This window comes from Gobio gobio, assembly GCF_949357685.1.
Source record: "Gobio gobio genome assembly, chromosome: 3".
In the NCBI taxonomy this organism is placed as follows: domain Eukaryota; kingdom Metazoa; phylum Chordata; class Actinopteri; order Cypriniformes; family Gobionidae; genus Gobio; species Gobio gobio.
The window spans coordinates 2,069,089-2,080,588 of record NC_137099.1 but is presented as its reverse complement, the minus strand read 5'-3'; the positions used below and the strand labels follow the sequence as shown (position 1 = coordinate 2,080,588).

The window sequence follows — 11,500 nt, the reverse complement described above, 5'->3', positions numbered from 1 at the left end:
GGGGCCGATTCAGACAGTGCACTATATAGGGGATAGGGACTGATTCAGACAGTGCACTATATAGGGGATAGGGAATGATTCAGACAGTGCACTATATAGGGGAAAGGGACTGATTCAGACAGTGCACTATATAGGGGATAGGGGCCGATTCAGACAGTGCACTATATAGGGGATAGGGGCCGATTCAGACAGTGCACTATATAGGGGATAGGGGCCGATTCAGACAGTGCACTATATAGGGGATAGGGGCCGATTCAGACAGTGCACTATATAGGGGATAGGGACTGATTCAGACAGTGCACTATATAGGGGATAGGGAATGATTCAGACAGTGCACTATATAGGGGAAAGGGACTGATTCAGACAGTGCACTATATAGGGGATAGGGAACGATTCAGACAGTGCACTATATAGGGGATAGGGACTGATTCAGACAGTGCACTATATAGGGGATAGGGACCGATTCAGACAGTGCACTATATAGGGGATAGGGGCCGATTCAGACAGTGCACTATATAGGGGATAGGGAATGATTCAGACAGTGCACTATATAGGGGATAGGGAATGATTCAGACAGTGCACTATATAGGGGAAAGGGACTGATTCAGACAGTGCACTATATAGGGGATAGGGAATGATTCAGACAGTGCACTATATAGGGGATAGGGAATGATTCAGACAGTGCACTATATAGGGGATAGGGGCCGATTCAGACAGTGCACTATATAGGGGATAGGGAATGATTCAGACAGTGCACTATATAGGGGAAAGGGACTGATTCAGACAGTGCACTATATAGGGGATAGGGACTGATTCAGACAGTGCACTATATAGGGGATAGGGACCGATTCAGACAGTGCACTATATAGGGGAAAGGGGCCGATTCAGACAGTGCACTATATAGGGGATAGGGACCGATTCAGACAGTGCACTTTATAGGGGATAGGGAACGATTCAGACAGTGCACTATATAGGGGATAGGGACTGATTCAGACAGTGCACTATATAGGGGATAGGGACTGATTCAGACAGTGCACTATATAGGGGATAGGGACCGATTCAGACAGTGCACTATATAGGGGATAGGGACTGATTCAGACAGTGCACTATATAGAGGATAGGGGCCGATTCAGACTGTGCACTATATAGGGGATAGGGACCGATTCAGACAGTGCACTATATAGGGGATAGGGACCGATTCAGACAGTGCACTTTATAGGGGATAGGGACTGATTCAGACAGTGCACTATATAGGGGATAGGGACCGATTCAGACAGTGCACTATATAGGGGATAGGGACCGATTCAGACAGTGCACTATATAGGGGATAGGGACTGATTCAGACAGTGCACTTTATAGGGGATAGGGAACGATTCAGACAGTGCACTATATAGGGGATAGGGACAGATTCAGACAGTGCACTATATAGGGGATAGGGACTGATTCAGACAGTGCACTATATAGGGGATAGGGACCGATTCAGACAGTGCACTATATATGTTGTTGTTGATGAAGTTGTTGATGTTGTTGTTGTTGTTGTTGTTGTTGTTGTTGTTGTTGTTAGGGGCCAAGCACCGAAGGTGCGAAGGCACCTATTGAAACCGTTCCCGTTCTTATTATTATTATTCATCTTCTTCTTCTTCTTCTTCTTCTTCTTCTTCTTCTTCTTCTTCTTCCGCCACGAAGTCTATGGCAGCCCATAGAACCGTATGGTAAAAAGTTGTGAAATTTGGCACACTAATAGAAGACAGTCTGAAATGTCACCGTAGCAAATTTGGAGTCTCAAACTCAATCCCTCTAGCGCCACCATCAGTCCAAAATGTGACTCATGTTTATGCTAATAACTTTTGAACCATAAGGGCTAGAAACAAAATTCTTTTTTCCTCTGATTCCTTGGCTCAAGACGATTCGATTGCACCCTATGACGTCATAAAAATTTTCCCGCCATTTTGAATTTTCCGAAAAACCTACTTTTACGAACTCGTCCTAGACGGTTCATCCGATTTGCACGAAAATTGAACCAGATCATCTTCAGACCATGCTGACAAAAAATCTTGCAAATCAAGTTGATTCGTCAAATCATTTGCGATAAACGCACAAACAAATTTTACGTAGCGGTTGCAAAAACACTCTTAAGGCAATATCTCCGCAACGCTTTATCGTATTCAAACCAAACTTGGTACATGTCATCACAAGCATGACTTGAGGCAACAAACAGCGTTTCGGCGCAGCGCCACCTACTGGTCCGGAGATACGAAAAATTGCTATTTTTGCTTTTAACTTCTGAACTGTTTGTCCAAAAATCATAAAAGTGGTCTCGTTACATTCAGGACGGCATGCCGAGTCGTCTGATATTCAATTTTACCATATCGGCCATTTTGGCTGTCGGCCATTTTGAATTTTGTCAAAAAATGCTATATTTTACAAATGCATTAGTATATTGTTACTAAACTCGGTTTGTGACTTCCTTGCTATGCCCTGAAGGTACTCAAAAAGTTTTAGGGCAGTGCCACCTTGTGGTCAAAAGATATAACAAACTTGACAAAAATGCTAATAACTTTTGATTAAATTAGCCTAGTATATTGAAACTGGTCATAATAGAGTCATTGGCTCATGCCGATTCAATTGCACCCTATGACGTCATTTTCGGTCATGACAATTTCCCCGCCATATTTAATTTTCCAAAAAAACTACTTTTGCGAACTCGTCCTAGACGGTTTGTCCGATTTGCACGAAAATTGAACCAGATCATCTTCAGACCATGCTGACAAAAAATCTTGCAAATCAAGTTGATTTGTCAAATCGTTTTTGATAAACGCGCACACAAATTTTGCGTAGCGGTTGCAAAAACACTCATAAGCCTATATCTCCACAACGCTTTATCGTATTCAAACCAATCTTGGTATATGTCATCACAAGCATGACTTGAAGCAACATGCAGCGTTTCGGCGCAGCGCCACCTACTGGTCCGGAGATACAAAAAATGGCTATTTTTGCTCATATAACTTTTGAACTGTTTGTCCAAAAATCATGTCTTCCGCACCATGCTTTGAAGGTACTCAAAACGTTTTGGGGCAGTGCCACCTTGTGGTCAGAGGTTATAACAAAATTTACAAACATGCTAATAACTTTTGATTAAATTAGCCTAGTTTAATGAAACTGGTCATAATACAGTCATTGGCTCATGCCGAAAACAGAGATACTAATTTTTCCATATTTGGTCAAACATCCTGTCCTCAATGTTCTTATTTGATCAAAACCTACTTTTTCAAACTCATCCTAGACCGTTTGTCCAATTTCCACCAAAATCGAATCGTATCATCTTCAGACTGTGTCAACAAAAAGTTAGGGATTTTGCATCAATAGATGAAACCGTTTTTGTAAACCGCAGCGACGAAGTTGAGCCATTATGCCAAAATTACTCTTGAGGCTGTATCTCTGCAATGCTTTGACATATTGGCATCAAACTTTGCATGTGTCATTGTTCCCTTATTCTGACCACACCACATCAATTTCGTATCTGTGCCACCTATTGGTCAAAAGTGATAAACCATTAACTTACATTATCAGTGACTCAATATATGATATTTCAGCCATTTTGCCTCATCTTCTTAAACTGTATAATTGTTAATTGTTGCAGTTGGTCTGACACTCTCAGACTACAATACATTTTCAGCCTTTTGCTTAAAATCATCTTAAAACGTGATTAATTGCTCATTGCTCCAGTTGATCTGACACTGCCAGCCATTTTGGCATGTCTTGTCTTCTTCTTTGCGCTTGGCCCCGGTATTGCTGCTTGCAGCTATATTTGTTTTTGTTGTTGTTGTTGATGTTGTTGTTGTTGTTGTTGTTGTTGTTGTTGTTGTTGTTGTTGATGTTGTTGTTGTTGTTGTTGTTGTTGATGTTGTTGTTGTTGTTGTTGTTGTTGTGCTGTCAGACCTGCAGGTGGAGACACATCAGAGTGTGAAAGTGGGAGATTCAGTCACTCTGAGATGTAAGAGCAGCTGCTCTCTGCCTGAACACACAACATTCATCTGGTACAGAAACACACAGAGATTAACTAAAGGAATTGTGAAAGTGAATCAGCTTCAGCTGTGGTCAGTCAGTCGTTCTGATGCAGGAAACTATCAATGTGCTGTAAGAGGATATGAGCATCTGATCTCTCCTGCTGATTATCTTAAAGTTGAATGTGAGTATAAACTGATTCATTAATATTAGAGAAATATTTCACAGATTATTCAGAATTTAGCTCAGGGTTGTTTGATAAATTCAGGCCCAATCATACAGACTGCATGACATTTTAGTTAATCAGACATGATTTATTAATACACAGTAAATTCCCTGGTGTTGAATTAACACCGCTCGGTGTTCATATGGGAACCACCCGCAGGTGTTAAAGTAACACTGAAGCAGTGTAAGAGTTAATAAGATACTTAAGTGATTAATTGAGTGATGATTGTTTGATTATTGAAGACACCTGGGGCCTATACCATGAAGCCGGTTTAGCTGCTAGCCAGATATGTTTAAGCTTAGTTTTTTCAAGATTCAAGATTCAAGAGTTTTATTTGTCACATACACAGTTATATACACAATATACAACTGGCAGTGAAATGTAAACAGGTCCGCTCCATGGACAGTGCAAATAACAGTTACAAGAACACAAGGGAAATTAAAATAGAAATAGAATAAAATTAGAATAAAAAGTATTAACATAAGTAGAGTTATAAATAAATGAAGTAAGATAAAAATAGGAAATAAGATAAAAATAAAAAAATAAAATAAAAATATAAAGTAAGTGGATATGATAAGTGAGATAAACTGTAGACTTAAAAATAAGTGGTTAACATAAAATATATATATATATATATAATATATATATTTATATATAGAGAAGTATGATGTGCATGCAATAGGTATAATTGCAAATCGGAGTATAATGTGCAAACAGGAGTATGATGTGCAAACAGGTTTATTACAGGTTGTTACACAGTAACAATAGGAACGTAAAGTGCAGTGCAATGGCAGTATGTGAATGTTAATGTATAAACTGGATGTTTATGCGTGTGCGGGGTGAAGTGAAGTCACGTGACTGAGTTCAGGAGTCTGATGGCCTGGGGGAAGAAACTCCTCCTGAGTCTTTCAGTCTTTGCCATCAGGCTACGGAAGCGCTTACCAGATGGCAGCAGGGTGAAGTGAGAGTTTGCAGGGTGATTTATGTCTCTGATGATTTTGGTAGCTCTACCTCTGCAGCGTTTGGTGTAGATGTCCTGCAGAGACGGGAGAGCTGAGCCTGAGATGCGCTCGGATAAGCGCACCACTCTTTGCAGGGCTTTGCAGTCGTGACTGGTGCTGTTCCCGTACCACGCTGTGATGCACTGAGTCAGGACACTTTCTATCGCCCCTCGATAGAAAGTTTTCAGGATGGCTGGTGAAACCCTGAATTTCCTCAGCTGGCGCAGGTGGTACAGTCTTTGCCTGGCTTTTTTCACCTGTGTCTGGATGTGTGTAGTCCAGGTCAGATCCTCGGAGATGTTCACACCCAGGTATTTGAAGCTGCTCACTCTCTCTACCGGTGTCCCGCTGATCATGAGAGGGGAGTATGACCGATGCTGTCTCTTCCTGAAGTCCACAATCAGTTCTTTGGTCTTGTTAACATTCAGAGAGAGACAGTTGTCCTGGCACCATGATGTCAGTTGCTCCACTTCGTCCAAGTATGCCGTCTCATTGTTGTTGGAGATGAGACCCAGGACAACAGTATCATCAGCAAACTTGATGATAGAGGTGGAGCAGTGTGTGGACAAACAGTCATGGGTGTAGAGAGAGTAGAGCAGGGGACTCAGCACACAGCCCTGTGGAGCTCCAACACTCAGGGTGATGGAGGTGGAGGTGAACTGGCCTACTCTCACCGCCTGGGGTCTGCCAGTGAGGAAATCTTCAATCCAGAGGCAGAGAGAAGAATTCAGGCCTAGATCCAGGAGTTTGTGTGTTAGCTTAATGGGAACTATGGTGTTAAAGGCTGAGCTATAGTCAATAAATAGCAGCCTGACATAGTTCCCACTTTTGCTGTCGATGTGAGTGAGGCAGGAGTGAAGGACGTGAGAGATGGCATCTTCAGTCGATCTATTGGGACGATAGGCAAACTGAAGAGGGTCCAAAGTGTCAGGAATGGAGGAGCAAATGTTGTTTTTAATGAGTCTCTCAAAGACCTTCATGACTAAAGATGTGAGCCACTGGACGATAGTCATTTAGGCAAGAGGGTTTACTGATCTTAGGTACAGGGATGATGGAGGATCGTTTGAAGGAGGTGGGGACAACAGATGTAGCAAGGGACTCGTTAAATATGGATGTAAAGAGCCCTGCGAGCTGATCAGCACAGGACCGCAGAACACGACCTGAGTTTGTGCCAATCCTGGGTTTTAGGTACCATTAAAGTGGTTTGGCTTTTAGCAGTGTTCATCTCCATAGTAACTTACTCTCCATGGCTAACCTGCTCCAGGGCAGGTTATGTTCTGGATAAGACATCTCAAACTGAAATTGGACCAATCAGCTGCGAGCAAAGTGACACGCCTCTGATGCAATGAAGCCACGCCCCCTGTTTCTACTCCACATTAAAGGTCACTATAGCAAATGGTTTTTAAAGACTAACGCGTCTGGCTTTTAACAATGCTTATTTATAATAATAATACTTTTGAATGATTTAGATATCATTTATGTAATTATACCCTTATATATTTTAGTTAATCAATCATTAATAGGCACTTAGTTAAAATTAATATTAATAGCCTATATAAAGGTCATACAAATAAGCTTTAAAATCAATAAATAAAGCTATAAAAATGACTACATGTGATCTTAAATGTTCAATTCTCTCTATATATCAACTAAACTAACTTCATAACTTTTACTTGCATTGACGTATAATATATTTCTTTAAGTTATCCTCTTTCATAGACAGCTCTTTTTTTCCTGTCTATTTGTTTAAATTCTTAATATTTTTCAATCATGTAATATTCTGCAGAAGAGAGAAATGAATCTCAGTTTGACTGATCCACAGCGTGTGATTGGCTGTTCACTGCTGATGTCACAGCTAAAATCCTAAACTCAGGATCAAAGCCTGAGTTGACAGAGAAAGCTGATGATCAGCATCATGGGACCAACAAAGCCTGAATAGATTGGTCTGGTTTTGTCAACTCAAAACTAATCCTGTAACCCTGAGTTTGTCAAACTACCATCATGGTACAGGCCCCTCTGAGAGCTACGACCCTGCAGATTTTAGCCCCTGATGATAATGAGCAGAATCACTGAAGGACAGAGAAACACAACTACAGCCACAGCTTAAGATGACATCAACTGAAAAGACATTAACCCCCAGTTTCACAGACAAGGCTTAAGCTGGTCTTAGACTAAAAAGCATGTTTGAGTTGTGTTAACTGAAAGAAACTTGCACTGATGTATCTTAAAATATGTCAGTCCCATTGTTTTGTCTTAAGATACACACCAGTAATGTTTTTTTCTAGGGCACATTTATAAAAGTTACTTAAATGTACTAATTGAACTAATGCCTAATCCTAGTTTAGCCTAAACCCTGTTTGTGAAACCAGGCCTTAATCTCTCATATTATAAACCAGACTGACTTTATTTCTGTCATTTGTCTACAGTTCTTTTTGAGAATTAACAGAGGTTTAGAGGTTGATGTTTTATGGGAAATATTTGGTCACCGTTATGGAGATGAGTGTTTATTTTAGTTGGGCAGTTTGACTTGGCATTTTACGTCAGTTTGTGGTCTTAGTAACAGAGTTAACTGGAACACATACTTTGTTGCAAAGGAATCCATAAACATACATTATTAGGTGAAATAGTTATCATCATAAAGATTTTTTTGTTGTTGACCAAAATAACCTTTGAGAAAAGTGGATAATAGAAATGTTAATAAAAGTTGTTTTAATAGATTTTCACCATAAATGCTTTACTGCCACAGATCAGTCATCCTAAATTATGATTTTTAGATACATTTAGGAGGGAAAAATTGTTTGCTCACACAGACATCAAGAATCATCATATGAATCTCAACAATGGTGACATGCTGCAATGCATGCTGGGAGTCATGAGTGTTATACTATGATGATTATATATCCCAGCATGCATTGCAGCATGAAGCATGTCACCGTCATTGAGATTAATATGCGGATTATTGATGATTGTGTGGGTGTGCCTAAAGTGTTTTTCTTCACAATGTATTTAAATAACAAAATTCAGAATATTTGATATCTAGCAAGAAATGATTGCTGGTATAAAATCTACTAATAACAATTTGACAATTTTATTTTTTATGTGTCAATTATCCGTCTTCTCTATGATGTTGAAAGACACATCAAATGACCATCTTTGTTTATGGTTTCTTTCGCAACAAATTATGTGTTTTTGTTTGAGTAAACACTGTTACAAAGACCATAAACTGACATCAAAAGCCAAGAGTCAAACTGCCCAGCTAAAGGAAACATTGATCACCATAATGGTGACCAAATATTTTCAATACAACATCAACCTCTAAACCTCTGTTAATTCTCAATAAGAACTTCTGTAGATGTCAGAAATAAAGTCAATCTGGTTTGTAATAAGAGAGATTTAATGTCTTCAGTTGATTTCATCTAAGGCTGTGGCTGAAGTCAGTTGTAGTTCTTGTGTTTCTCTTTCCTTCAGTGATTCTGCTCATTATCATCAGGTGTCTTCAATAATCAAACAATCATCACTCAATTAATCACTTAAGTATCTTATTAACTCTAACACTGCTTCAGTGTTACTTTAACACCTGCTGGTGGTTCCCATATGAACACCGAGCGGTGTTAATTCAACACCGGGGAATTTACTGTGTATTATTCAAAATGAATGTAAAGTATGAATCTGTGTTTAGTGATCCTTTTTATAAATCTTATTCTTGGGTTGATATAAATCTGAAAATGTAATATTGTTTTATTAATTTTGCACCAGTTCAGATGTAGATTTGTACCTTTTTCATCACTATTTTGATCTATACTTACAGATAAACTTCAGTAATTTAATAATGATTATGGAAGGTCATGGCATTAATAAATAATTATATTCATGTTTTATATATATTTCCTGTAGATCCTCCAGAGAGCGTCTCAGTGTGGGTCAGTCGGTCTGTAATAGTGGAGGGAGATTCAGTGACTCTGAGCTGCATCAGTGACTCAAACCCTCCGGCTCTTAACTTCAGCTGGTTTAAGGAGGATCAAACCTCAGCTGTTGGATCTGGACAGAGTTTCAGCATCTCCAGCTTTAACTCCAGTTCCAGTGGACGCTTCTACTGTGAGGCTCAGAATAAATACGGATCTCAGAGATCAGCGTCTGTTTCACTCTCTGTTAAAGGTATTTCCTATAAACACACACTCTTTCAGTTTCATCTGTCTCTCGTGTGAAATGATCTTCATGATGATCTTGTTTCAGGGGTTCAGAGAGCGGCTCTGCACACAGTTTCTGGGCTCGTGGCGGGATTGATCTTCATCATCTTCATCATCTTCATCATCATCATTGTGTTCATAAAGTGAGTGAATGTTGAGCATTAAATTATTTTCAAAAATAAATATTAATGCAAAATTTGTTGAACTTAATAAAAAATATGAAATGTTTCTTACAATAAATTACTTTCAGTACTTTCTAACAAAAACATTTTTTTCTCCAGGAAGAAGAGGAGAGACGGTGGAGCTGAAGTTATCAGACAAAATCAGGCAAGTTTGATAATACCTGAATCTACAATGACATGAATATTATATTTAACTAGAAAATATAAGATTTACAATCTGTTGATATATCTGTGTGATATCTTATCTGATAAAACTGCAGGAGGATCGCTCTGGCAGATCAGCAGAAACGGCTTCGACCAATGAGATTCCACTGTATTCACTGGTATCAGCCAATCAGAGGGATGATCTGTACACCAACATTAAAGCAAAGAAACCCGCACGCTCTGGGAGAAAACAAACAGATAAAGACTCTGCAGATGGTGAAGAGGTTCAGTATGCCAGTGTCCATCACTTCAAGAACAAAGACATGAAGAAGAATGAAGAGTACGACTGTCAGAGCATCGAGACGCATCATCCGTCTGACGCCAACAGGTGAGAAACGATTCATCAGAACCCAAATAAAACACATCCAGTGCTTTATCAGAGCTCTTGCTTTTGTGTTGTTGAGAGGATGGATTGTCACCTCCTGAAATGCCACATGAACATGTTTGTGTAATTTCTCCTCAGACCTGAGGAGTCGATCTACAGCGCTGTCAAGTAAAGAGCATGTGGTCGGAGCCACTTCCTGTTGATGCTGACAGGAGACCCGGATTTGAGTCCAGCCCAGGTCATGTTCCCATCTCCCGCTCCTCATGATTTGATCTATTTACACATTTATGGGAATGTTTTACTGTTGAGATATGAATGGATTTCGCTTTATAATCAGCTTTTTTATTACGATCTGAATTGATTGCCAGTATCACAAGCACACGCACAGGCACACGAGCACACACACACACACACACGTGCACACACTCACACACTCACACACACATACACACTCACACACTCACACACACAAACACACACACACACACACACACACGAACGCACTGATACCTGTAATAGTCAAAGGTCTTTTAGCTCTCGCTTTGTACAGTCAATGTAGAACAGATGTTTCCTCTTCTCTCGTCATACTGTGTGATTTTATCGCTAAATACATTAAATCTAAGAATTGCCGGAAAGTCTTATTATGACATCATTGTGATGACAATTTAGCACATTTTACACCAAACACTCTCATTACTGTAAAGTGCTGGGTATTTTATTTTTCTTAATATTTTGAATTAATACTGTAATAATATATTTTGCAATGATGTTATTAAATTTAAAGCTACACTGTTTACTATGTAATTTTTTTTTTCAAATGTAACAAAATTAAAATAATGAGTACATCATAAAACCATCTTCCAAACCGTGTTTGCCTTGTTTAAATCACTGTGGTGAGTTATTAATATTTCAGAGCTGTCAGGACTAGGTTAACAAAACAAGATTTATGTTGATAATTCCAATCTTTAAACTAGTCTACTTTGTTCTAATTGCCTATAAATGGCCTAGCCAAGTTATAATAATTCCCAGCCACCTGCTCATAAGACATAATATTTCAGATATGCGTTTTTATTTGGTTATTGAGAGTTTTGATGTCATTAGTGATATTTGCATAAGGCGATCACTTGTTACCCTGGGCACATCAGGAATGACCAAAACAATGTTCCTCTGCACAGTGTTGCCAACTGTTTTCAATAGAAAGTAGCTCAATATGAAACCCTCCAGCTCATACATACACCTCGTATAAAGGAGGAACATTTCTGTGATCTGGCGCCACCTACAGGATCACTAATATTGTTTGAGTTTGAGTTGATCTAGCAGGAGTTCAAAATGTTTAGTGTACAATGCATTCTGATAATTTCTGATTAAAC

At 39.3% G+C, this 11,500-nt stretch overlaps 1 protein-coding gene across 2 annotated transcripts in view; it reads left to right on the top strand.

Moving 5' to 3' along the window:
• LOC307123686 (B-cell receptor CD22-like) overlaps positions 1-11,000 on the top strand; it is a 23,593-nt gene extending 12,593 nt beyond the window's left edge. For both annotated transcript variants that reach the window (XM_079812326.1, XM_079812327.1), the window contains exons 6-11: positions 3,938-4,189; positions 9,127-9,387; positions 9,466-9,562; positions 9,701-9,746; positions 9,862-10,133; positions 10,269-11,000. In XM_079812326.1, the coding sequence (XP_079668452.1) occupies positions 3,938-4,189; positions 9,127-9,387; positions 9,466-9,562; positions 9,701-9,746; positions 9,862-10,133; positions 10,269-10,302 (962 nt within the window). In that variant the 3' untranslated portion in view covers positions 10,303-11,000. The remainder of the gene's footprint in view (positions 1-3,937; positions 4,190-9,126; positions 9,388-9,465; positions 9,563-9,700; positions 9,747-9,861; positions 10,134-10,268) is intronic.
• The last annotated feature ends 500 nt before the right edge of the window (positions 11,001-11,500 follow it).